The following is a 26,053-nucleotide window of genomic DNA, read 5'->3' as shown; positions in this document are numbered from 1 at the left end:
CTGTGCACCGCAACTACTGAGCCTGCGCTCTAGAGTCTGCGAGCCACAACTACTGAGCCCGCATGCTGCAACTAATGAAGCCCGTGCACCTAGAGCCCGTGCTCCACAACAAGAGAAGCCACCGCAATGAGAAGCCCACGCACCGCAATGAAGAGTAGCCCCCGCTCGCCCCAACTAGAGAAAGCCGGCACACAGCAACAAAGACCCAATGCATCCAACGATAAATAAAATAAAATTTTAAAAAATCCTTCAAGGTGTAGATTTGACTTTACTAGATCATATATTATGACCACTAAGTCTTTTTCCTTTTAATAACTTCATGTCAACAAATATTTAAGAACATTCTACTTGAATGATTAGTAATTAATATGTTGATACACATTTTGACAAATTTCTATTGTGAATTTCTCTACATGTATATTGCCTTGGAAATATACTGAATGACAAGATGAAGAAGTGGCTTATGGTGCACTGAAAATTCTCCAATGAAATGAGTCACAATCATATATTTAAACAGTTCTCTCAGCTCTCCCTTTCCACAAACTCTGCTCAGTATACATATTTAGATATGAAGTTTGACATCTTTAGAAACTTTCCAGAGTGGAAATGCTCTACTTGTCTTTTCATCACCCTCTTTAACACTGAGCTGATTCTTCAGTGAGATTAATACACTTCACTCCTTAAATCTCTTCTAAAAGTAATTTACAAACTTGTAGGCTTCACTCTTCTTTGAGACAAATAAAAATGTTTTAGTCAAAAACAAAGCAACCTACAGTTTAAAAATACCAAAATGGTTCCTGTCTCAGTTTCTATATAGTCCTATATCATGTACCGCAAATTCCAAATTCCAATGTTATGCTGATATTGCTTATGTCTCTGGTTACAAATCCCTATTCTTGAAAAACATGTCATATACCTAACACCTGCCCTCAAAACTGACTCATAATATTAACTAAAATAGATACACTTCTAAGTTGGCCCTCAACAATCTTCACTTTCTGTTATTCAGCCCATGTGTAATCACCTCTACTAGAAAGTAGGTTGGACCCAGTGACTTGATTCGATCCAATAGAACAGAGCAAAGGTAAAGAGAAGTCATTTCTGTGATTAGGTTACAATGGATTGTTACTCCCATCATGTTAGGTGAGTTTCTCTATTGCCTTCTCAGCATGCACATTTTGGTGAAACAAACTGCCATGCTGAAGAGTATAGGTGATTTACAATATTGTGTTAGTTTCAGGTGTACAGCAAAGTGAATCAGTTTTACATATACATATATCCACTCTTTTTAAAATTCTTTTCCCATGTAGGTCATTACAGACTGTTGAGTAGAGTTCCCTGTGCTATAGAGTAAGTCCTTATTAGCTATCAACTTTACACATAGTAGTGTCTATATGTCAATCCCCATCTCCCAATTTATCCCTCCTCCCCTTTCCCCCTGTCTAACCACAGTTTGTTTTCTACATCTGTGACTCGATTTCTGTTTTATATATAGGTTCATTTGCATCATTTTGTTTTAGATTCCACATATAAGCAATATCATATGATATTTGTCTTTCTCTGTCTGACTTACTTCACTTAGTATGATAATCTCTAGTTCCATCCATATTGCTGCAAATGGCATTATTTCATTCTTTTTTATGGCTGAGTAGTATTCCATTGCATACATGTACCACATCTTTATCCATTCCATGGTCAATGGACACTTAGCTTGCTTCCATGTCCTGGCTATTGTAAATAGTGCTGCAATGAACATTGGGGTGCATGTATCTTTTCGAATTATGGTTTTCTCCGGATATATGCCCAGAAGTTGGATAGCAGGATCATACGTAGCTCTATTTTTAGCTTTTTAAGGAAGCTCCATACTATTCTCCATAGTGGCTGCACCAATTTACATTTCCACCAACAGTGGACTTTATTGTTTGTAGACTTTTTGATAACGGCCATTCTGACTGTTGTGAGGTGATACTGCATTGTAATTCTGATTTGCATTTCTCCGATAATTAGTGATGTTGAGCACCTTTTCATGTGCCTTTTGGCCATCAGTATGTCTTATCTGGAGAAATGTCTACTTAGATCTTCCACCCATTTTTTTGATTGGGTTGTTTGTTTGTTTGTTTGTTTTTTTGATATTCAGCTGCATGAGCTGTTTGTATATTTTGGAGATTTATCCCTTGTTGGTAGCTTTGCAAATATTTTTTCTCATCTGTCTTTCCCTAGTCTTTTCATTTTGTTTATGGTTTCCTTTGCTGGGCAGAAGCTTTTAAGTTTAATGAGTTCCCATTTGTTTATTTTTGGTTTTATTTTCATTACTCTAGGAGGTGGGTCAAAAAAGATCTTGCTGTGATTTATGTCAAAGACTGCTCTTCCTATGTTTTCCTCTAAGAGTTTTATAGTGTCTGGTCTTACTAATCCATTTTGAGTTTATTTTTGTGTGTGATGTTAGAGAATGTTCTAATTTCATTATTTTACATGTAGCTGTCCAGTTTTCCCAGCACCCCTTATTGAAGAGACTGTCTTTTCTCTCTTGTATATTCTTGCTTGTTTGGTCACTTGATCTGAGACTGACTTTCTAATTGACCTGATACCTTGACTGTAGTTTTAAAACCCTACATAGCAAGAGCTAACTTATATCATATGTACTTATGACATTGGGCATAGCTTTTTGATATTTTTCTCTATAGTAACATGATGTAGTAGATAGTGCAGGAGTTTAATCATCAGAGATGTAATTTTGAATCCAGACTTGCCTCTCTCAGCTTTAAGACCTTAGGTAACCTGGCACTTTAGTCTCCTCATCATACTACATAACAGAGATGGGAACAACTGGTTGAAATGAGGTCAGACCTGGGAAGCTGCCTGCCCCCATACACTTCAGAGTCTCATGAATAAGAATAATTTGCCACTATTGTTATTATAACTCTGTAACAAGCTTCACACCAATAGTTTTAGGACATTCTATATAAATCATTACAAAAGTCTTTGATCTTACCTGTTTCTCCTCATGCTAGTTAGAAATACCTATCTTCTAATTCTAAACTTCTGACAAGAAGCAATGACTAATTAAAGAAACTGAGTGAGTCAGACTTCTTTCCTTCCCTCAGTCACTCCAAAATCTTTAGAAAACAATATTATTTTTTGAGTTAACAGATTCTTCCCTGTGTGTTACAGTTAGAGACCATATTCTTTAAACCACATAATACATGTGGTTGAACATGTACAAGTGTACTATTAAGAACAGTGAGGGGAAAACTGAAAATAGGCTGTTCCAGAAAATTCAAGAAATAGTCATTATTTACTACATTTCCAAAAGAGGAAATGTTTGCTGAGTTTTAAAATACTAGCTAATTATTTTAAGACCTGAGTTTTATGTCAATCTATTTTCTTTATTCTCTCTTCATCTTTTGCTGTCTTCAGCTTTCCACTTACACATCTTTGTTTAATAAGTCCTAGGAAAAAGAAGCAGTCCAAGTGGCTTTCTATCTGGTAAAAAATTAACAGCAAATGTCACTCAATGACACTACAAAAGTACTGCTTTTAAATGTTCACAGTCCAGTTTCAAATACTGATTCCCAACCCTCGCTTAACTCAAGGGTTCACACATTATCAAAAGTGCATTCTGAAATTCTACCAAGTCTCAAACAAAATTAATTTTAATTCAGGTAAATTTCCTAACCTTCTTTTAGAACAATGACAAACAATATCAAAGTAGAAGCCAAGAGTGCCTCAGCTACAAAGCCTTTAGTAACCCAGTGTTGTAAAGTCAATCCTCAGGCAACCAGGGGAAAAATCCATTCTGCCACCTATTTTTATAAGTAAAGTTTTATAGGAGCATAGCTACACCAATTTGTTCATCTAGAACCTATGGCTCCTTGTGTACTAGATGGCAGAGCTGAATAGCTGACAGACACTGCATCCCTGCAAAGCCTAATACATTCACTGTCTGATCCTTTTACAGAAAAAGCTTGCCAATCTGTGCATTAGAAAGTCATGTTTTGTTGAAAAAGTGTTTAAACTCAACTCTGCAAAGGGTTCTGTTCTTTTAAAAAATCCAAGTCACAAGGACAAAGGTAGCTAACAATTTAACTGCATCCCATACCACTGAACCTTACAAGAGGGAATCAAACAATATGCTGTATTTCAACCTAACTGCATAAAAGATTAAATGTTTGTGAAAATGGAAAATTAAACAAAACTGCTGATGGTAACACAAAGGAAGCCCTTCTCTCTTAGCACACTTGTTTCTTGCCCCTTAAGCAAGCATACCTCTCCAATGATATCCGTTTGAGATGCAGCATCACAGAACTGTTGAGGCAAATGAGAATCTGCAAATGAGCCTGAATTCTGAGAAAAATCCTGTAGAGAGTCAGTAATAAAGGAGAAATTCTTGAAACCATTGGTAAGGTTCACCAGGCTCTGTAACAGAATAAGACAAACTATTTGAAGAGAGATGTACTGCTTCCCTTCTCTTTAAAGCAGTCATTTCACTCCAATTATAGGTCTCCAAATCTCACTAGGCAGTTGGCCCACCCCACTCTCCATTCTCGTTAGATTTAAAAGAAAATCTTCTCACTACTTACACCTTTAATAAATTTTTTTGCAATTTAAACCAGTGATTGAGTGATTCTGATGGATTGTGACTAAAATGGCAAATACTTGTGGTACCATTTTAACTGGCTTTTATAATCTTTGTTTCCTAAAGAAAAACAGTAATGTTAGTAAGAAAAAAATGCTAACATCCCCTTGAGATCTTCATAGATAAACCACAGAGAATTTGAAAACAATTCCCATACTGTGCTCATATATGTTTTAGAGAGCTCAAATTCACCTAACACAATGCTTTCAAACTGAACCATTCTGTGGCATTTAATGCAATCATAATGTTGTACAACCACTGCTTCTTATCTAGTTCCCAAACATTTCCACCGGCCCAAGAGGAAACTTGTAAGTCTTTGAACAGGCAGTTATCACTGTTTCCCTGTCCTTAAGCAAATGACAACCACTTTTTTTTCCTCTAACAATTTACTTATTGTGAATATTTCATATAAAATAAATCATACAAAATCATACAACTTGTGTCTGGCTCCTTTCATTTATAATAACATTTCTGAGATTCAAACACATAGCATGTCAACTACTTCATTCCTTTTTATGGCTGAATAATATTCCATTCTATATATAATGGAATATATATGCATTCATCGGCTGATAGGCACAAGCTATTTCTATCTTTTTTCTACTGAAAAATAATGCCGCTATGAATATGTATGAACTTGTATGAACACCTGTTTTAAATTCTCTTATATATATATAAATTTGGCAGTGGAACTGCTGGATCATACAGTAAAAGTAAGTTGTACTTTCTGAAGTATTCTCAAACTGCTTTCCAGAATGGCTGCATGTTTTATAATCAACAGCAACACACATGAGGGTTCGATTTCTCCATATCCTCACCAACGCTTATTTGCAGTTTTTAAATTATATCGTCTTATTCTGTGGGAAATATTATTTCACCGTGGTTGGCTTTGCATTTCCTCAATGATTAATGATGCTGAGCATTTTTTCATATGCTTACTAGCCATTTGTCCATCTTCTTTCGAGAAATATCTGTTTAGGTTTTACCCCCTTTCAGTTGAATTGTTTGCCTTTCTTTTGTTAGGTTTAAGAGTTTTTTTGTTCTTGTTCTGCATGCTAGATACTTAAAAAATAAATGATTTGCAAATATTTTCTCTAATTTTGTGGATACCTTTTAACTGCTGGCATCACTTAATGCATAACACTTTACTTGAACTTCAAAGTATCTGTTTTTTCTTTTATTCTCTGTGCTCTCTTGTGTTAGATCCAAGAAAAGACTACCAAATCCAGTGCTTTGAAGATTTTCCTCTGTGTTTTCCTCAAAGAGTTTTGTAATCTTAGCTCCTGCATTTACATCCTTCATCAATTCTGAGTTAACCTTTTTATAGTGTAAGGAAAGGGTCCAGCTTCATTCCCCTGCATGTGAATATCCAGTTTTCCCCACACCATTTGTTGAACAGAGTGTCCTTTGCAGTAATAAATACCAGTCTTGACTCCCTTGTGGAAAATCAACTGACCATATATATGAGAGCTTATATATGGGCTCTGTATTCTACTCCATTGGACCATATGTTTGTCCTTATGCCAGTAGCACACAGTTTTAGTTATTGTGGCTTTGTGCTAAGCTTTGAAATCAGGAAGTATGAGTCCTTTCACCTTGGTTTTTCTTTCTCAAAATGTTCTGGCTACTTAGGGGTCCCTTGAAATTCCATATGAATTTGAGGACGGATTTACTACTTCTGAAAAAGAAAACACGACTGGGGCTTTGACAGGGATTGCACTGAAATTATTGATTACTATGGATAGTATAATCCTTTTAATAATATTAAGTCTTCAAATCCATGAGCATGGGATAACCTTTTTTTTTTCAACATCTTTATTGGAGTATAATTGCTTTACAATGGTGTGTTAGTTTCTGCTTTATACAAAGTGAATCAGTTTTACATATACATATGTTCCCATATCTCTTCCCTCTTGTATCTCCCTCCCTCCCACCCTCCCCACACCACACCTCTAGGTGGTCACAAAGCACAGAGTTGATCTCCCTGTGCTATGCGGTTCTGTCCCACTAGCTATCTATTTTACGTTTGGTAGTGTATATATGTCCATGCCACTCTCTCTCTTTGTCACATCTTACCCTTGCCCCTCCCCAAATCCTCAAGTCCATTCTCTAGTAGGTCTGTGTCTTTATTCCCGTCTTGCCACTAGGTTCTTCATGACCTTTTTTTGTTTTTCCCTTAGATTCCGTATATATGTGTTAGCATACTGTATTTGTTTTTCTCTTTCTGACTTACTTCACTCTGCATGACAGACTCTAACACCATCCACCTCACTACAAATAACTCCATTTCGTTTCTTTTTATGGCTGAGTAATATTCCATTGTATATATGTGCCACATCTTCTTTATCCATTCATCCGATGATGGACACTTAGGTTGCTTCCATGCCCTGACTATTGTAAATAGAGCTGCAAAGAACATTGTGGTACATGACTCTTTTTGAATTAAGGTTTTCTCAGGGTATATGCCCAGTAGTGGGATTGCTGGGTAGTATGGTAGTTCTATTCTTAGTTTTTTAAGGAATTTCCATACTGTTCTCCATAGTGGCTGTATCAATTTACTTCCCACCAACAGTGGAAGAGTGTTCCCCTTTCTCTACACCCTCTCCAGCATTTATTGTTTCTAGATTTTTTGATGATGGCCATTCTGACCGGTGTGAGATGATACCTCATTGTAGTTTTGATTTGCATTTCTCTAATTATTAATGATGTTGAGCATTCTTTCACGTGTTTGTGGGCAATCGATATACCTTCTTTGAAGAAATGTCTATTTATGTCCTCTGCCTATTTTTGGATTGCGTTGTTTGTTTTTCTGTTATTGAGCCACATGAGCTGCTTGTAAATTTTGGAGATTAATCCTTTGTCAGTTGCTTCATTTGCAAATATTTTCTCCCATTCTGAGGGTTGTCTTTTGGTCTTTTTTATGGTTTCCTTTGCTGTGAAAAAGCTTTTAAGTTTCATTAGGTCCCATTTGTTGATTTTTGTTTTTATTTCCATTTCTCTAGGAGCTGGGTCAAAAAGGATCTTGCTGTGATTTATGTCATAGGGTGTTCTGCCTATGTTTTCCTCTAAGAGTTTGATAGTGTCTGGCCTTACATTTAGGTCTTTAATCCATTTTGCGTTTATTTTTGTGCATGGTGTTAGGGAGTGTTCTCATTTCATACTTTTACATGTACCTGTCCAGTTTTCCCAGCACCACTTATTGAAGAGGCTGTCTTTTCTCCACTGTATATGCTTGCCTCCTTTATCAAAGATAAGGTGACCATATGTGCGTGGGTTTATCTCTGGGCTTTCTATCCTGTTCCATGGATCTACAACTCTGTTTTGGTGCCAGTACCAAACTCTCTTGATTACTGTAGCTTTGTAGTATAGTCTGAAGTCAGGGAGCCTGATTCCTCCAGCTCCATTTTTCGGTCTCAAGGTTGCTTTGGATATTCGGGGTCTTTTCTGTTTCCATACAAATTGTGAAATTTTTTGTTCTAGTTCTGTGAAAAATGCCCTTGGTAGTTTGATAGGGATTGCATTGAATCAGTAGATTGCTTTGGGCAGTGGAGTCATTTTCACAATGTTGATTCTTCCAATCCAAGAACATGGTATATCTCTCCATCTGTTGGTATCATTTTTAATTTATTTCATCAGTGTCTTATAATTTTCTGCATACAGATCTTTTGTCTCCTTAGCTAGGTTTATTCCTAGATATTTTATTCTTTTTGTTGCAATGGTAAACGGGAGTATTTTCTTAATTTCACCTTCAGATTATTCATCATCAGTGTATAGGAATGTAAGACATTTCTGTGCATTAATTTTAGCTCTAGTAGTTTTCTGGTAGCATGTTTAGGATTCTCTATGTATAGTATCATGTCATCTGCAAACAGTGACGGCTTTACTTCTTCTTTTCCGATTTGGATTCCTTTTATTTCTTTTTCTTCTATGATTGCTGTGGCTAACACTTCCAAAACTATGTTGAATAATAGTGGTGAGAGTGGGCAACCTTGTCTTGTTCCTGATGTTAGGGGAAATGGTTTCAGTTTTTCACCCTTGAGGACAATGTTGGCTGTGGGTTTGTCATATATGGCCTTTATTATGTTGAGGAAAGTTCCCTCTATGCCTACTTTCTGCAGGGCTTTTATCATAAATGGGTGTTGAATTTTGTCGAAAGCTGTCTCTGCATCTATTGAGATGATCATATGGTTTTTCTCCTTCAATTTATTAATATGGTGTATCACGTTGATTGATTTGTGTATATTGAAGAATCCTTGCATTCCTGGAATAAACCCCACTGGATCCTGGTGTATGATCCTTTTAATGTGCTGTTGGAATCTGTTTGCCAGTATTTTGTTGAGGATTTTTGCATCTATGTTCATCAGTGATACTGACCTGTAGTTTTCTTTCTTTGTGACATCTTTGTCTGGTTTTGGTATCAGGGTGATGGTGGCCTCGTAGAATGAGTTTGGGAGTGTTCCTCCCTCTGCAATATTTTGGAAGAGTTTGAGAAGGATAGGTGTTAGGTCTTCTCTAAATGTTTGATAGAATTCGCCTGTGAAGCCACGTGGTCCTGGGCTTTTGTTTGTTGGAAGATTTTTAATCACAGTTTCAATTTCAGTGCTTGTGATTGGTCTGTTCATATTTTCTATTTCTTCCTGGTTCAGTCTCATCAGGTGGTGCATTTCTAAGAATTTGTCCATTTCTTCCAGGTTGTCCCTTTTATTGGCATAGAGTTTCTTGTAGTAATCTCTCATGATCGTTCGTATTTCTGCAGTGTCAGTTGTTACTTCTCCTTTTTCATTTCTAATTCTATTGATTTGAGTCTTCTGCCTTTTTTTCTTGATGAGTCTGGCTAATGGTTTATCAATTTTGTTTCTCTCCTCAAAGAACCAGCTTTTAGTTTTATTTATCTTTGCTATTGTTTCCTTCATTTCTTTTTCATTTCTTTCTGATGTGATCTTTATGATTTCTTTTCTTCTGCTAACTTTGGGTTTTTTTGTGCTTCTTTCTCTAATTGCTTTAGGTGCAAGGGTAGGTTGTTTGTTCGAGATGCTTCCCGTTTCTTGAGGTAGGCTTGTATTGCTATAAACTTCCCTCTTAGAACTGCTTTTGCTGCATCCCATAGGATTTGGGTTGTCGTGTCTCCATTGTCATTTGTTTCTAGGTATTTTTTCATTTCCCCTTTGATTTCTTCAGTGAACACTTCGTTATTAAGTAATAGTGTATTGTGTAGCCTCGGTGTGTTTGTATTTTTTACAGATCTTTTCTTGTAATTGATATCTAGTCTCATAGTGTTGTGGTCGCAAAAGATACCTGATACGATTTCAACTTTCTTAAATTTACCAAGGCTTGATTTGTGACCCAAGATATGATCTATCTTGGAGAATGTTCCATGAGCACTTGAGAAAAATGTGTATTCTGTTGTTTTTGAGTGGAATGCCCTATAAATATCAATTAAGTCCATCTTGTTTAATGTATCATTTAATGCTTGTGTTTCCGTATGTATTTGCATTTTGGATGATCTGTCCATTGGTGAAAGTGGAGTGTTAAAATATCCTACTATGATTGTGTTACTGTCAATTTCCCCTTTAATATCTGTTAGTATTTGCCTTATGTATTGAGGTGCTCCTATGCTGGGTGCATAAGTATTTACTATTGTTATACCTTCTTCTTGGATCGATCCCTTGATCATTATGTACTGTCCTTTGTATTTTGTAATAGTCTTTATTTTAAAGTCTATTTTGTCTGATATGAGAATTGCTACTCCAGCTTTCTTTTGATTTCTATTTGCATGGAATATCTTTTTCCATCCCCTCACTTTCAGTCTGTAGGTGTCCCTAGGTCTGAAGTGGGTCTCTTGTAGACAGCATATATACAGGTCTTGTTTTCATATCCATTCAGCCAGTCTGTGTCCTTTGGTGGGAGCATTGAATCCATTTACATTTAAGGTAATTATCGATATATATGTTTCTATTCCCATTTTCTTAAATGTTTTGGGTTTGTTATTGTAGGTGTTTTCCTTCTCTTGTGTTCCTTGCCTAGAGAAGTTCCTTTAGCCTTTGTTGTAAAGCTGGTTTGGTGGTGCTGAACTCTCTCAGCTTTTGCTTCTCTGTAAAGGTTTTATTTTCTCCATCAAATCTGAATGAGATCCTTGCTGGCTAGAGTAATCTTGGTTGTAGGTTTTTCTCCTTCATCACTTTAAGTATATCCTGCCACTCCCTTCTGGCTTGCAGAGTTTCTGCTGAAAGATCAGCTGTTAACCTTATGGGGATTCCCTTGTGTGTTATTTGTTGTTTTTCCCTTGCTGCTTTTAATATGTTTTCTTTATATTTAATTTTTGTTAGTTTGATTAATATGTGTCTTGGCATGTTTCTCCTTGGATTTATCCTGTATGAGACTCTCTATGCTTCCAGGACTTGATTACTATTTCCTTTCCCATATTAGGGAAGTTTTCAACTATAATCTCTTCAAATATTTTCTCAGTCCCTTTCTTTTTCTCTTCTTCTTCTGGGACCCCTATAATTCGAATGTTGGTGCGTTTAATGTTGTCCCAGAGGTCTCTGAGACTGTCCTCAGTTCTTTTCATTCTTTTTTCTTGATTCTGCTCTGCCGTAGTTATTTCCACTATTTTATCTTCCAGGTCACTTATCCGTTCTTCTGCTTCCATTATTCTGCTATTGATCCCTTCTAGAATAGTTTTAATTTCATTTATTGTGTTTTTCATCATTGCTTGGTTCTTCTTTAGTTCTTCTACGTCCTTGTTAAAAGTTTCTTGCATTTTGTCTATTCTATTTCCAAGATTTTGGATCATCTTTACTATCATTATTCTGAATTCTTTTTCAGGTAGACTGCTAATATCCTCTTCATTTGTTAGGTCTGGTGTGTTTTTACCTTGCTCCTTCAACTGCTGTGTGTTTTTCTGTCTTCTCATTTTGCTTATCTTACTGTGTTTGGGGTCTGTGTTTCTCAGGCTGCAGGTTCGTAGTTCCTGTTGTTTTTCGTATCTGTCCCCAGTGGCTAAGGTTGTTTCAGTGGGTTGTGTAGGCTTCCTGGTGGAGGGGACTACTGCCTGTGTTCTGGTGGATGAGGTTGGATCTTGTCTTTCTGGTGGGCAGGTCCACGTCTGGTGGTGTGTTTTGAGGTGTCTGTGGCCTTATTATGATCTTAGGCAGCCTCTCTGCTAATAGATGGGTCTGTGTTCTTCTCTTGCTAGTTGTTTGGCATAGGGTGTCCAGCACTGTAGCTTGCTGGTCATTGAGTGAAGCTGGGTCTTGGTGTTGAGATGGAGATCTCTGAGAGATTATTGTCGTTTGGTATTATGTGGAGCTGGGAGGTCTCTTGTGGACAAGTGTCCTGAAGTTGGCTATGTCACCTCAGAGGCACAGCCCTGATGCCCGGCTGGAGCACCAAGAGCCTTTCATCCACATGTTCAGAATAAAAGGGAGAATAAATAGAAAGAAAGAAAGAAAGAAGATAAAATAAAATAAAGCTATTATAATAAAAAATAAGATAAAAATTATTAAGAAAATATTAAGAAAAAAATTTTTGATTTTTTAAAATAAATTTGTTACTTTTTTAAAATAAAAAATAAGAATAAAACTATTAAGATAAAAATTTATTAAGGAAAAAAATTTTTTTAATTTTTTAAAATAAAAAATAAGAAAAAAATTATTAAGAAAAAATTTATTAAAAAAAAATTGTTAATTTTTAAAATAAAAAATAAAAAATTAGGGCTTCCCTGTGGTGCAGTGGTTGAGAATCTGCCTGCAAATGCAGGGGACACGGGTTCGAGCCCTGGTCTGGGAAGATCCCACATGCCACGGAGCAGCTGGACCCGTGAGCCACAATTACTGAGCCTGCGCGTCTGGAGCCTGTGCTCCGCAACAAGAGAGGCCACGATAGTGGGAGGCCCGTGCACCACAATGAAGAGTGGCCCCCGCCTGCCACAACTAGAGAACGCCCTCACACAGAAATGAAGACCCAACACAGCCATAAATAAATAAGTAAATAAATACATAAAAAATAAAAATAAAAAATAAAAAATTATTAAGAAAAAATTTATTAAGAAAAAATTTTTTCTTTTTTAAAATAAAAAATAAAAAAATTATGAAGAAAAAATTTATTTAGAAAAAAATTTTTTAATTTTTAAAATAAAAAATAAGAAAACATTTATTAAGAAAAAATTTATTTAGAAAAAAAATTTTTTAAGTACAGAAAATAACAAAAACAAAAATGGACGGACCGAACCCTAGGACAAATGGTGAAAGCAAAGCTATACAGACAAAATCTTCCACAAAAGCATACACATATACACTCACAAAAAGAGGAAAAGGGGAAAAAATATTATATTCTGCTCCCAAAGTCCACGTCCTCAATTTGGGATGATTCATTGTCTATTCAGGTATTCAACAGATGCAGGCACAGCAAGTTTTTTGTGGAGCTTTAATCCGCTGCTTCTGAGGCTGCTGGGAGAGATTTCCCTTTCTCTTCTTTGTTCGTAGAGCTCCAGGGGTTCAGCTTTGGATTTGGCCCCGCCTCTCCATGTAGGTCGCCTGAGGGCGTCTGTTCTTCGCTCAGACAGGACGGGGTTAAAGGAGCAGCTGCTTCGGGGGCTCTGGCTCACTCAGGCGAGGGGGGGAGGGGTACGGATGCGGGGTGAGCCTGAGGCAGCAGAGGCCGGTGTGACGTTGCAGCAGCCTGAGGCTTGCCGTGCGGTCTCCCGGGGAAGTTGTCCCCGGATCACGGGAGCCTGGCAGTGGCGGCTGCACAGGCTGCCAGGAGGGGGGGGGTGTGGATAATGACTTGTGGTTACACACAGGCTTTTTGGTGGTGGCGGCAGCAGCCTTAGCATCTCATGCCCGTCTCTGGGGCCCGCGCTGACAGCCATGGCTCACGCCTGTCTCTGGAGCTCGTTTAGGCGGTGCTCTGAATCCCCTCTCCTCACACACCAGGAAACGAAGAGGGAAGAAAAAGTCTCTTGCCTCTTCGGTAGCTGCAGACTTTTTCCCGGACTCCCTCCCGGCTCGCCGTGGTGCAGTAGCCCCTTAAGGCTGTGTTCACGCCGCCAACCCCAGTCCTCTCCCTGTGATCCGACCGAAGCCCGAGCCTCAGCTCCCAGCCCCCGCCCGCCCCGGCGGGTGAACAGATAAGCCTCTAGGGCTGGTGAGTGCTGCTTGGCACCAATCCTCTGTGCGGGAATCTCTCCGCTTTGCCCTCCGCACCCCTGTGGCTGCACTCTCCTCCGTGGCTCCGAAGCTTCCCCCCTCCACCACCCGCAGTCTCCACCCGTGAAGGGGCTCCTAGTGTGTGGACACCTTTCCTCCTTCACAGCTCCCTCCCACTGGTGCAGGTCCCGTCCCTGTTCTTTTGTCTCTGTTATTTCTTTTTTCTTTTGCCCTACCCAGGTACGTGGGGAGTCTCTTGCCTTTTGGGAGGTCTGACGTCTTCTGCCAGCGTTCAGTGGGTGTTCTATAGGAGCAGTTCCACGTGTAGATGTATTTCTGATGTATCTGTGGGAAGGAAGGTGTTCTCCGCGTCTTACTCTTCCGCCATCTTGCCCCGAACCCCCATAACCTTCTTTTATTTATGTTTTCTTTACCTATTGCTCATCGTTAGCCTACAGCATTTTTCTTTGTCAGTATTCTCATTTCGTTCACATTGTTTTCTAGACTTACTGTAGTATTTTGTCCACATTTTTTATTAGGCTTTTTGATGATACCTTACCCCTGTGTTTTAAAGTCTTTTATATCTTTAAAAGTAGAATATGTTTGATATCTGGGATTCTTACAGATAATTTCTGTCAATTAATTTCCTCCCTAGAATGAACCATGTTTTCCTGTTTTTTTTTTTGTATGCCATGTGATTTTCTGTTGAAAACTGAACATTTAGCTTTTAAAACGTGGTAATTCTAAAAATCAAGATCTCCCTCTTCCCCATGGTACTTCTTTTTTTTTTTTTTTTTGGGAAGTTACAATAGTCCCTTTTTTTTTTTTTTTTACAAACTATATTTCCAAAGACTATTCCTAATTACGTGTGATCACTGAAGTCTGGTTCCTTTATCTAATGTTTAACTAATGTTTGATAGTGACTTCCTTGAATGCCAGGAGCTGCAAAAACAACACTAAACCACCTCTCTATCTTTGCAGACTGGCTCTGTTCTCAGGTATTCCTCTACCATTTAGCTATACTTAGCTTATACTCTGAACCTAAGAGAGCAGCACAAGCTCTAAAGTTCTTCTGAGGACTTTTCTGAGTATGTCTTTTACCTCTGCATACCCATAGCTTTCTAAATTCCTCCTCATATATAACTGCTTTAGATGTCCTAGTTTACCAGAGTCTCATCCCAACTTCTCCTCAGGGCCTTAAATAGTCTACTGTATGACTCCACTCATAAGCTCTCAACCAAGGTAACTCCATGTTTACAGTCAGCCTGGTAACTTTTAGAGCAGTGACTGATGTTTTTCTCATGCAGGTTCCAAGTTATACAAAATGAACACCTCGCGTCAGATTTTAAGGTAACCCCAAAATAGGTTTGAACAGGTATACACATTAATTTCTATATAAGGTCTGCTGTGTCCCTCCAGTTCAAGGCAGGGAGCTAGATCACCATTTCCTCAAGACCAAGATAGTGCTGCATTGGGAATGGAATGGGGCAAGGACAAGGGAAGGGCCATCAGGTAAAAATGCCATGAAATTTCGCACCGTTTTGAACATCGATTTTTCTTGATTGTAAATTTGTGTGGTTCCTATAAGCCTCTGTCTGTTTTTCAGAATGCCCACAAAGTTGGATCAGTCAGTTTTTCATTCTTCTTATTTCTTTTTTTTTCTTTTTCCAAGGGCTTGGGACTTCTGAATCTTCCATGTCACCTCCATTATGTGTTTCTACAACTTGATATTTTCCACCGTAATTGTACACGGTTAAAATTAATATACATGCTAGTTTGCCAAAAACCACAGAAATTTTGGCAACCAGAACCTCTTAGTGTAAAAGTTAAACAGATTTCAAATTTTCTACACTGATTTTACATTTCTGAACATATTCCTCTTCCACAGTTTTTACTACAAACTCAAGAACCAGAATACCTGGGTGCAATATAACTTGTATACGTGGTTGTAAACAAAAGTTTCTTAGAACGGATCAGTTTTTAGTATAAGAGAGCTAAAATAATTTATTTGATTTTAAAATAACTTATTTGATTTTAGTGCAATATAACTTGTATACGTGGTTGTAAACAAAAGTTTCTTAGAAGGGGTCAGTTTTTAGTATAAGAAAGCTAAAATAACTTATTTGATTTTAGTGAAAGAGGGTGTTGCTCTTGCCTCTTCCTGGAGGTTCCCATAGATTGTGAGGCTATGGACATCTCAGAGAAAATTCTGAGGCCTGAAACTCCTTCCATAAACTCTCTGTCCTTTCTCAAGCAAGGCAAGTTGATGATTTATCCACTGCTATGCACTGTAGCCTCAGAGGGGCCAGAGCAGGGAACCCAGCTTTGACCTCTATATATACACTATCAAATACCACTTCGTTCACTCTGAGGTTTTGGTTAGCATTAGATGGGTAATGCATGCAGAGCATCTCGTCCAATTCTGCACACACAGAAGGTTCACTAATGGTAGCTAGTCTTGTTACCATTGTTCAGAGCAAAACTAAGAATACATCATTTACCTACCATGACCTGGAAAGTCATTTACAAATACAGATTTGTGGGCCCCAAGTACAGTCATTCTAATTCACTAGAATAGATTAGGGCCCAACAATGTGCATTTTAACCACCATTTAGGAAACTCTACTTAATTCACTACAGCCTTGACTTTAGGAAGCACTGGTATACATTAAAGTTACATATGCACCTGTCTTATTTTGCCTCTATGTTTGATCTTTACTTTATATATCCCTGTATGTCTTATACTGTGCAGAATCTATATAAATGTGTATAAGGTAGTACATGCCCACGTATCGGATTGAGTAAATGAAGAAAAACTGAAAAGAAATTAAAAATTATAACTAAAAAGAAACCATAGGGATCTCCCTGGTGGTCCAGTGGTTAAGACTCCGCCATTCCACTGCAGGATACACAGGTTCAATCCCTGGTCAGGGAACTAATATTCCACAAGCCACGTGGTACAGCCGGGAAAAAAAAGAAGTAAAAACGAGAGACCATAAAAGGAAAAATTGAATGCATTACAGCATCAAGCAAAAAAGACCATCATATATCCACTTGCAAAAGCACACCTTTTTCTAAAAGTAACAGAAGCTACAGGAGTTAAGGGGCCAAAAAGATAGTAATAACAATAAAGCAAAGTAAAACTAACAAGATCTCAGATATATAATTTTTAAACATCCACATTATGGAATACTGTGCAGCTATAACTAAAGAATAAAGAGCTATTTGTGTATATATTTGCAAAAGTACCAGATAATATTATTATATGAGTAAGACAGCAAGAACAAACTGTATGTACATAATTAGCTTTTGTGTGAAGGCTATTTTTGTGTCTTTATAAACACTAGAAGAGTAGACAAGAAACCATTAAAAGCAGTTATGGGCTATGAAGGAACATGGTGATTCCAAGACCTCTTATTAGTATACCTTTTTAATTGTTTTGATTATTGAACACCATGAACATTCCCAATTTTAAAAATCCTTTTAAACACATATAAATTATATATACATAACAATTAATAAACCTATTAAAATGCATGTGTGTATAGATACACAGACATATATAGATGAGAAAGGGAGGATACATATGTATGTATGTGAACATATAGAGAGGAAAGAAAGACAGACCAGCAGGCAGGCAGACAGATGGACGAATGTGGGTTCTGAAGAGCACCAGGGCCTCTTACTTGCATCAGGTCCCGCCTTTCCTTCTCGCCTGTACAAATGGTTTTTTTGATGGTCCTGAGCTCGCTCATTATAGCCTGTGCCTCATCCAGTTTGTAGCTGGTGTGAGCATTTGACATCTTTCGATCAATTCTGGTTCAAAAAGAAATATAAGAGTCATTCTATGCGAGATTATAACATTCCATTAAATAATAATAACAGTAACCCCAAATGTTACACACACCAAAAAAAAGACAGCAAGAAAAAAAAAAAAAAACGTCTTTCTTTCTGGTACATAAAAACAAATAAACATAAGTGAGATCTGTGTGCAGGGAGAATATATGGGGTAAAGCTAAAAACAGTAAATTATCAGTAACAGTGCTTTGTGCAAAGTTGAAAAATTCTACATTTCCTCTACATATCTCTTTTATTTCATTCTGGTTCCAGTTTATTACTCTTTCCTAGCCATCTCCTCAATTCTTTCCTTCAATTCAAATACATATACAAGGAACTTTTTCTCCTCCTTCCTTTCTTTTCTTTCTTCTTTCCTTATATCTACCCACCCACAAATCACAAACTAATATACTTCCTTCCTATTTCCTTTCATTTCTTCTTGTTCCTTCCTCCTTCCCTCCCTCCCATCCATCCATCTATTCATACATTCTTCCAGCCAATCCCTGTGTGCAGCAAGGGTGGTAGAAGCAGAGCACTGAACAAGACAAGGCTTTGCTCCACCCTTTAAAGAGGACGCAGTTTTCTGTAGCCAGAGAGAGAACGAAGTCCTTCTCTGGAAAGTCACCAGCTAGCATTTCAGGCTCCAGATCCACGATGACACAGATTCTAGCTCTAAACTGTTTCCCCCATGTTACCCAAAATTCCAGATCCTTATCGGCCAGCCCAAACTCCCTCTGTTCCACTCACAAGAGCATCCTGGCATGCTGGTGAGTACAAGTGACACTCCAGCTCTACAGTGGGACCCTGGGCAAGACACTTCACCTCTTTTTTTTGTGTGTGTGTGTGTGTTCAACATATCCATGTAGAAGCTTTATTCTTTTTTTTTTAAACATCTTTATTGAAGTATAATTGCCTTACAATGGTGTGTTAGCTTCTGCTTTATAACAAAGTGAATCAGTTATACACATACAATATGTTCCCATATCTCTTCTCTCTTGCACCTCCCTCCCTCCCACCCTCCCCATTCCACCCCTCTAGGTGGTCACAAAGAACCGAGCTGATCTCCCTGTGCTATGCGGCTGCTTCCCACTAGCTATCTATTTTACATTTGGTAGTGTATATATGTCCATGACACTCTCTTACCCTGTCACATCTCACCCCACCCCTTCCCCATATCTTCAAGTCCATTCTCTAGTAGGTCTGTGTCTTTATTCCCGTCTTGCCACTAGGTTCTTCATGGCTTTTTTTTCCCCTTAGATTCCGTATATATGTGTTAGCATACTGTATTTGTTTTTCTCTTTCTGACTTACTTCACTCTGTATGACAGACTCTAACTCCATCCACCTCATTACAAATACCTCCATTTCATTTCTTTTTATGGCTGAGTAATATTCCATTGTATATATGTGCCACATCTTCTTTATCCATTCATCTGTCGATGGACATTTAGGTTGCTTCCATGTCCTGGCTATTGTAAATAGAGCTGCAATGAACATTTTGGTACATGACTCTTTTTGAACTATGGTTTTCTCAGGGTATATGCCTAGTATTGGGATTGCTGGGTCGTATGGTAGTTCTATTTGTAGTTTTTTCAGGAACCTCCATACTGTTCTCCATAGTGGCTGTATCAATTTACATTCCCACCAACAGTGCAAGAGTGTTCCCTTTCCTCCACACCCTCTCCAGCATTTATTGTTTCTAGATTTTTTGATGATGGCCATTCTGACCGGTGTGAGATGATATCTCATTGTAGTTTTGATTTGCATTTCTCTAATGATTAATGATGTTGAGCATTCTTTCATGTGTCTGTAGGCCATCTGTATATCTTCTTTGGAGAAATGTCTATTTAGGTCTTCTGCCCATTTTTGGATTGGGTTGTTCGTTTTTTTGTTATTGAGCTGCATGAGCTGCTTGTAAATCTTGGAGATTAATCCTTTGTCAGTTGCTTCATTTGCAAATATTTTCTCCCATTCTGAGGGTTGTCTTTTGGTCTTGTTTATGGTTTCCTTTGCTGTGCAAAAGCTTTTAAGTTTCATTAGGTCCCATTTGTTTATTTGTGTTCTTATTTCCATTTCTCTGGGAGCTGGGTCAAAAAGAATCTTGCTGAGATGTATGTCATAGAGTGTTCTGCCTATGTTTTCCTCTAAGAGTTTGATAGTGTCTGGCCTTACATTTAGGTCTTTAATCCATTTTGAGTTTATTTTTGTGCATGGTGTCAGGGAGTGTTCTAATTTCATACTTTTACATGTATCTGTCCAATTTTCCCAGCACCACTTACTGAAGAGGCTGTCTTTTCTCCACTGTATATTCTTGCCTCCTTTATCAAAGATAAGGTGACCATATGTGCGTGGGTTTATCTCTGGGCTTTCTATCCTGTTCCATTGATCTATATTTCTGTTTTTGTGCCAGTACCAAACCGTCTTGATTACTGTAGCTTTGTAATATAGTCTGAAGTCAGGGAGCCTGATTCCCCCAGCTCCATTTTTCGTTCTCAAGATTGCTTTGGCTATTCGGGGTCTTTTGTGTTTCCATACAAATTGTGAAATTTTTTGTTCTAGTTCTGTGAAAAATGCCAGTGGTAGTTTGATAGGGATTGCATTGAATCTGTAGATTGCTTTGCGTAGTAGAGTCATTTTCACAATGTTGATTCTTCCAATCCAAGAACATGGTATATCTCTCCATCTATTTGTATCATCTTTAATTTCTTTCATCAGTGTCTTAAAATTTCTGCATGCAGGTCTTTTGTCTCCTTAGGTAGGTTTATTCCTAGATATTTTATTCTTTTTGTTGCAATGGTAAACGGGAGTGTTTTCTTAAGTTCACTTTCAGATTTTTCGTCATTAGTGTATAGAAATGCAAGAGATTTCTGTGCATTAATTTTGTATCCTGCTACTTTACCAAATTCATTGATTAGCTCTAGGAGTTTTCTGGTAGCATCTTTAGGATTCTCTATGTATAGTATCATGTCATCTGCAAATAGTGACAGCTTTACTTCCTCTTTTCCGATTTGGATTCCTTTTATTTCTTTGCCTTCTCTGATTGCTGTGGCTAACACTGCCAAAACTATGTTGAATAATAGTGGTGAGAGTGCGCAACCTTGTCTTGTTCCTGATTTTAGTGGAAATGGTTTCAGTTTTTCACCCTTGAGGACAATGTTGGCTGTGGGTTTGTCATATATGGCCTTCATTATGTTGAGGAAAGTTCCCTCTATGCCTACTTTCTGCAGGGCTTTTATCATAAATGGGTGTTGAATTTTGTCGAAAGCTTTCTCTGCATCTATTGAGATGATCATATGGTTTTTCTCCTTCAATTTGTTAATATGGTGTATCACATTGATTGATTTGCGTATATTGAAGAATCCTTGCATTCCTGGGAGAAACCCCACTTGATCATGGTGTATGATCCTTTTAATGTGCTGTTGGATTCTGTTTGCTAGTATTTTGTTGAGGATTTTTGCATCTATGTTCATCAGTGATATTGGCCTGTAGTTTTCTTTCTTTGTGACATCTTTGTCTGGTTTTGGTATCAGGGTGATGCTGGCCTCGTAGAATGAGTTTGGGAGTGTTCCTCCCTCTGCAATATTTTGGAAGAGTTTGAGAAGGATAGGTGTTAGCTCTTCTCTAAATGTTTGATAGAATTTACCTGTGAAGCCATCTGGCCCTGGGCTTTTGTTTGTTGGAAGGTTTTTAATCACAGTTTCAATTTCAGTGCTTGTGATTGGTCTGTTCATATTTTCTATTTCTTCCTGGTTCAGTCTTGGCAGTTTGTGCATTTCTAAGAATCTGTCCATTTCTTCCAGGCTGTCCATTTTATTGGCATAGAGTTGCTTGTAGTAATCTCTCATGATCTTTTGTATTTCTGCAGTGTCAGTTGTTACTTCTCCTTTTTCATTTCTAATTCTATTGATTTGAGTCTTCTGCCTTTTTCTCTTGATGAGTCTGGCTAATGGTTTATCAATTTTGTTTATCTTCTCAAAGAACCAGCTTTTAGTTTCATTGACTTTTGCTATTGTTTCCTTCATTTCTTTTTCATTTATTTCTGACCTGATCTTTATAATTTCTTTCCTTCTGCTGGCTTTGGGGTTTTTTTGTTCTTCTTTCTCTAATTGCTTTAGGTGCAAGGTTAGGTTGTTTATTCGAGATGTTTCCTGTTTCTTGAGGTAGGCTTGTATTGCTATAAACTTCCCTCTTAGCACTGCTTTTGCTGCATCTCATAGGTTTTGGTTTGTCGTATCTCCATTGTCATTTGTTTCTAAGTATTTTTTGATTTCCCCTTTGATTTCTTCAGTGATCACTTCATTATTAAGCAGTGTATTGTGTAGCCTCCATGTGTTTGTATTTTTTACAGATCTTTTCCTGTAATTGATATCTAGTCTCATAGCATTGTGGTCTGAAAAGATACTTGATAAGATTTCAATTTTCTTAAATTTACCAAGGCTTGATTTGTGACCCAAGATATGATCTATCCTGGAGAATGTTCCATGAGCACTTGAGAAAAATGTGTATTCTGTTGTTTTTGGGTGGAATGTCCTATAAATATCAATTAAGTCCATCTTGTTTAATGTATCATTTAAAGCTTGTGTTTCCTTATTTATTTTCATTTTGGATGATCTGTCCATTGGTGAAAGTGGGGTGTTAAAGTCCCCTACTATGATTGTGTTGCTGTCGATTTCCCCTTTTATGGCTGTTAGTATTTGCCTTATGTATTGAGGTGCTCCTATGTTGGGTGCATAAATATTTACAATTGTTATACCTTCCTCTTGGATCGATCCCTTGATCATTATATAGTGTCCTTCCTTGTCTCTTGTAATAGTCTTTATTTTAAAGTCTATTTTGTCTGATATGAGAATTGCTACTCCAGCTTTCTTTTGATTTCCATTTGCATGGAATATCTTTTTCCATCCCCTCACTTTCAGTCTATATGTGTCTCTAGGTCTGAAGTGGGTCTCTTGTAGACAGCATATATATGGGTCTTGTTTTTGTATCCATTCAGCCAGCCTGTGTCTTTTGGTGGGAGCATTTAATCCATTTACATTCAAGGTAATTATCGATATGTATGTTCCTATTCCCATTTTCTTAAATGTTTTGGGTTTGTTATTGTAGGTGTTTTCCTTCTCTTGTGTTTCTTGCCTAGAGTAGTTCCCTTAGCATTTGTTGTAAAGCTGGTTTGGTGGTGCTGAACTCTCTCAGCTTTTGCTTGTCTGTAAAGGTTTTAATTTCTCCATCACATCTGAATGAGATCCTTGCTGGGTAGAGTAATCTTGGTTGTAGGTTTTTCTCCTTCATCACTTTAAGTATATCCTGCCACTCCCTTCTGTCTTGCAGAGTTTCTGCTGAAAGATCAGATGTTAACCTTATGGGGATTCCCTTGTGTGTTATTTGCTGTTTTTCCCTTGCTGCCTTTAATATGTTTTCCTTATATTTAATTTTTGACAGTTTGATTAATATGTGTCTCGGCGTGTTTCTCCTTGGGTTTATCCTGTATGGGACTCTCTGTGCTTCCAGGACTTGATTAACTATTTCCTTTCCCATATTAGGGAAGTTTTCAACTATAATCTCTTCAAATATTTTCTCAGTCCCTTTCTTTTTCTCTTCTTCTTCTGGGACCCCTATAATTCGAATGTTGGTGAGTTTAATGTTGTCCCAGAGGTCTCTGAGACTGTCCTCAGTTCTTTTCATTCTTTTTTCTTTATCCTGCTCTGCAGTAGTTATTTCCACCATTTAATCTTCCAGGTCACTTATCCTTTCTTCTGCCTCAGTTATTCTGCTATTGATCCCATCTAGTGTATTTTTAATTTCATTTATTGTGTTTTTCATCATTGCTTGGTTCTTCTTTAGTTCTTCTACATCCTTGTTAAATGTTTCTTCCATTTTGTCTATTCTATTTCCAAGATTTTGGATCATCCTTACTATCATTATTCTGAATTCTTTTTCAGGTAGACTACCTATTTCCTCTTCATTTGTTAAATCTGGCGTGTTTTGACCCTGCTCCTTCATCTGCTGTGTGTTTTTCTGTCGTCTCATTTTGCTTATCTTACTGTGTTTGGGGTCTCCTTTTCACAGGCTGCAGGTTCGTAGTTCCCGTTGTTTTTGGTATCTGTCCCCAGTTGCTAAGGTTGGTTCAGTGGGTTGTGTAGGCTTCCTGGTGGAGGGAACTAGTGCCTGAGTTCTGGTGGATGAGTCTGGATCTTGTCTTTCTGGTGGGCACGTCCACGTCTGGTGGTGTATTTTGGGGTGTCTGTGGCCTTATTATGATTTTAGGCAGCCTCTCTGCTAATGGATGGGGCTGTGTTCCTGTCTTGCTAGTTGTTTGCATAGGGTGTCCAGCACTGTAGCTTGCTGGTCATTGAGTGAAGCTGGGTCTTGATGTTGTGATGGAGATCTCTGAGAGATTTTCGCCGTTTGGTATTACGTGGAGCTGGGAGGTCTCTTGTGGACCAGTGTCCTGAAGTTGGCTCTCCCACCTCAGAGGCACGGCCCTGATGCCTGGCTGGAGCACCAAGAGCCTTTTGTCCACTCGGCTCAGAGTAAAAGGGAGAAAAAATAGAAAGAAAGAAAGAGGCTATAATATAGTGAAGTAAAATAAAGCTATTATAAAGCAGAGCTATACAGACAAAATCTCACCCAGAAGCATGTACATATACACTCACAAAAAAAGGAAAAGGGGAAAAATTAATATATCCTGCTCCGAAAGTCCACCTTCTGAATTTGGGATGATTCGTTGTCTATTCAGGTATTCAACAGATGCAGGCACATCAAGTTGTTTGTGGAGTTTTAATCCGCTGCTTCTGAGGCTGCTGGGAGAGATTTCCCCTTCTCTTCTCTGTTCACACAGCTCCTGGGGATCAGCTTTGGATTTGGACCCGCCTCTGCGTGTAGGTCCCCTGAGGGCGTCTGTTCCCTGCCCAGACAGGACGGGGTTAAAGGAGCAGCTGCTTCCGGGGCTCTGGCTCACCCACGCCGCGGGGAGGGTGGGGTACAGAGGAGGCGGGGCGAGCCTGCGGCGTCAGAGGCCGGCGTGACGTTGCAGCAGCCTGAGGTGCGCCGTGTGTTCTCCCGGGGAACCTGTCCCCGGATCACGGGAGCCTGGTGATGGCGGGCTGCACAGGCTCCCGGGAGGGGCAGTGTGGAGAGTGACCTGTGCTCACACACAGGCTTTTTGGAGGTGGCAGCAGCAGCCCCAGCATCTCACGCCCGTCTCTGGGGCCCGCGCTGATCGCTGCGGCTCGCGCCCGTCTGTGGAGCTTGTTTAGGCGGCGCTCTGAATCCCCTCTCCCTGTGCGCCGTGAAACAAAGAGGCAAGAAAAAGTCTCTTGCCTCTTCGGCAGCTGCAGACTTTTTCCCGGACTCCCTACCAGCCAGCCGTGGTGCGCTAACCCCTTCAGGCTGTGTTCACGCCGCCAACCCCAGTCCTCTCCCTGCGATCCGACCGAAGCTGAGCCTCAGCTCCCAGCCCCGCCCGCCCCAGCGGCTGAGCAGACAAGCCTCTCGGGCTGGTAAGCGCTGCTCGGCGCCGAGCCTCTGTGCAGGAGTCTCTCCGTTTTTCCCTCTGCGCCCCTGTTGCTGTGGGATCCGCGCTGTTAGCCGCGGCTCGCGACCGTCTCTGGAGTTCGTTTAGGCGGCGCTCTGAATCCCCTCTCCTCGCGCACCAGGAAACAAAGAGGGAAGAAAAAGTCTCTTGCCTCTTCGGCAGCTGCAGACTTTTTCCCCGGACTCCCTTCCGGCTAGCTGTGGTGCACTAACCCCTTCAGGCTGTGTTTACGCTGCCAACCCCAGTCCTCTCCCTGCGATCAGACCGAAGCCCAAGCCTCAGTTCCCAGCCCCGCCCGCCCCGGCGGGGAGCAGACAAGCCTCTCGGGCTAGTGAGTGCTGCTCGTTGCCGAGCCTCTGTGCAGGAATCTCTCCGCTTAGCCCTCCGCACCCCTGTGGCTGCGCTCTTCCGTGGCTCTGAAGCTTCCCCCCTCTGCCACCCGCAGTCTCTGCCCGTGAAGGGGCTTCCTAGTGCATGGAAATCTTTCCTCCTTCACAGCTCCCTCCCACTGGTGCAGGTGCCGTCCCTATTCTTTTGTCTCTGTTATTTCTTTTTTCTTTTGCCCTACCCAAGTATGGGGGGAGTTTCTTGCCTGTTTGGAGGTTGGACGTTTTCTGTCAGTGCTCGGTGGGTGTTCTGTAGGAGCAGTTCCACGTGTAGATGTATTTCTACTGTATCTGTGGGAAGGAAGGTGATCTCCGTGTCTTACTCTTCTGCCATCTTCCCTTTTCTATCGACACTTCACCTCTTTAAACCTGTTCCCTCATGCCTCAAAGGAAGACACTAAAAATGTCCCTCACATTTAATGAGAAATGTAAGGAAAGGGCTTACCTGGCGTATAATGTCTGCGCTGATTACTGTTATCAGGATAATGCTCAGTCTACTTATTCATGGGAGAAAAAGT

The 26,053-nt window shown here is 39.3% G+C and overlaps 1 protein-coding gene across 1 annotated transcript in view; it reads right to left on the bottom strand.

Annotated features, from left to right (window-relative positions):
• The window catches only part of LOC137757632 (protein WWC3-like), a 94,661-nt gene that overhangs the window by 43,364 nt on the left and 25,244 nt on the right, over positions 1–26,053 (bottom strand). Inside the window, exons 4-5 of the mRNA XM_068534222.1 lie at positions 17,469–17,598; positions 4,267–4,416 (exon numbers count right to left, since the gene is read on the bottom strand). Of these exons, the coding sequence (XP_068390323.1) occupies positions 4,267–4,416; positions 17,469–17,598 (280 nt within the window). The remainder of the gene's footprint in view (positions 1–4,266; positions 4,417–17,468; positions 17,599–26,053) is intronic.

The sequence above is a fragment of the Eschrichtius robustus genome, chromosome Y, assembly GCF_028021215.1.
Source record: "Eschrichtius robustus isolate mEscRob2 chromosome Y, mEscRob2.pri, whole genome shotgun sequence".
Lineage (NCBI taxonomy): Eukaryota > Metazoa > Chordata > Mammalia > Artiodactyla > Eschrichtiidae > Eschrichtius > Eschrichtius robustus.
The sequence above is the reverse complement of the archived record's forward strand: the minus strand, read 5'-3'. Positions and strand labels throughout refer to the sequence as shown.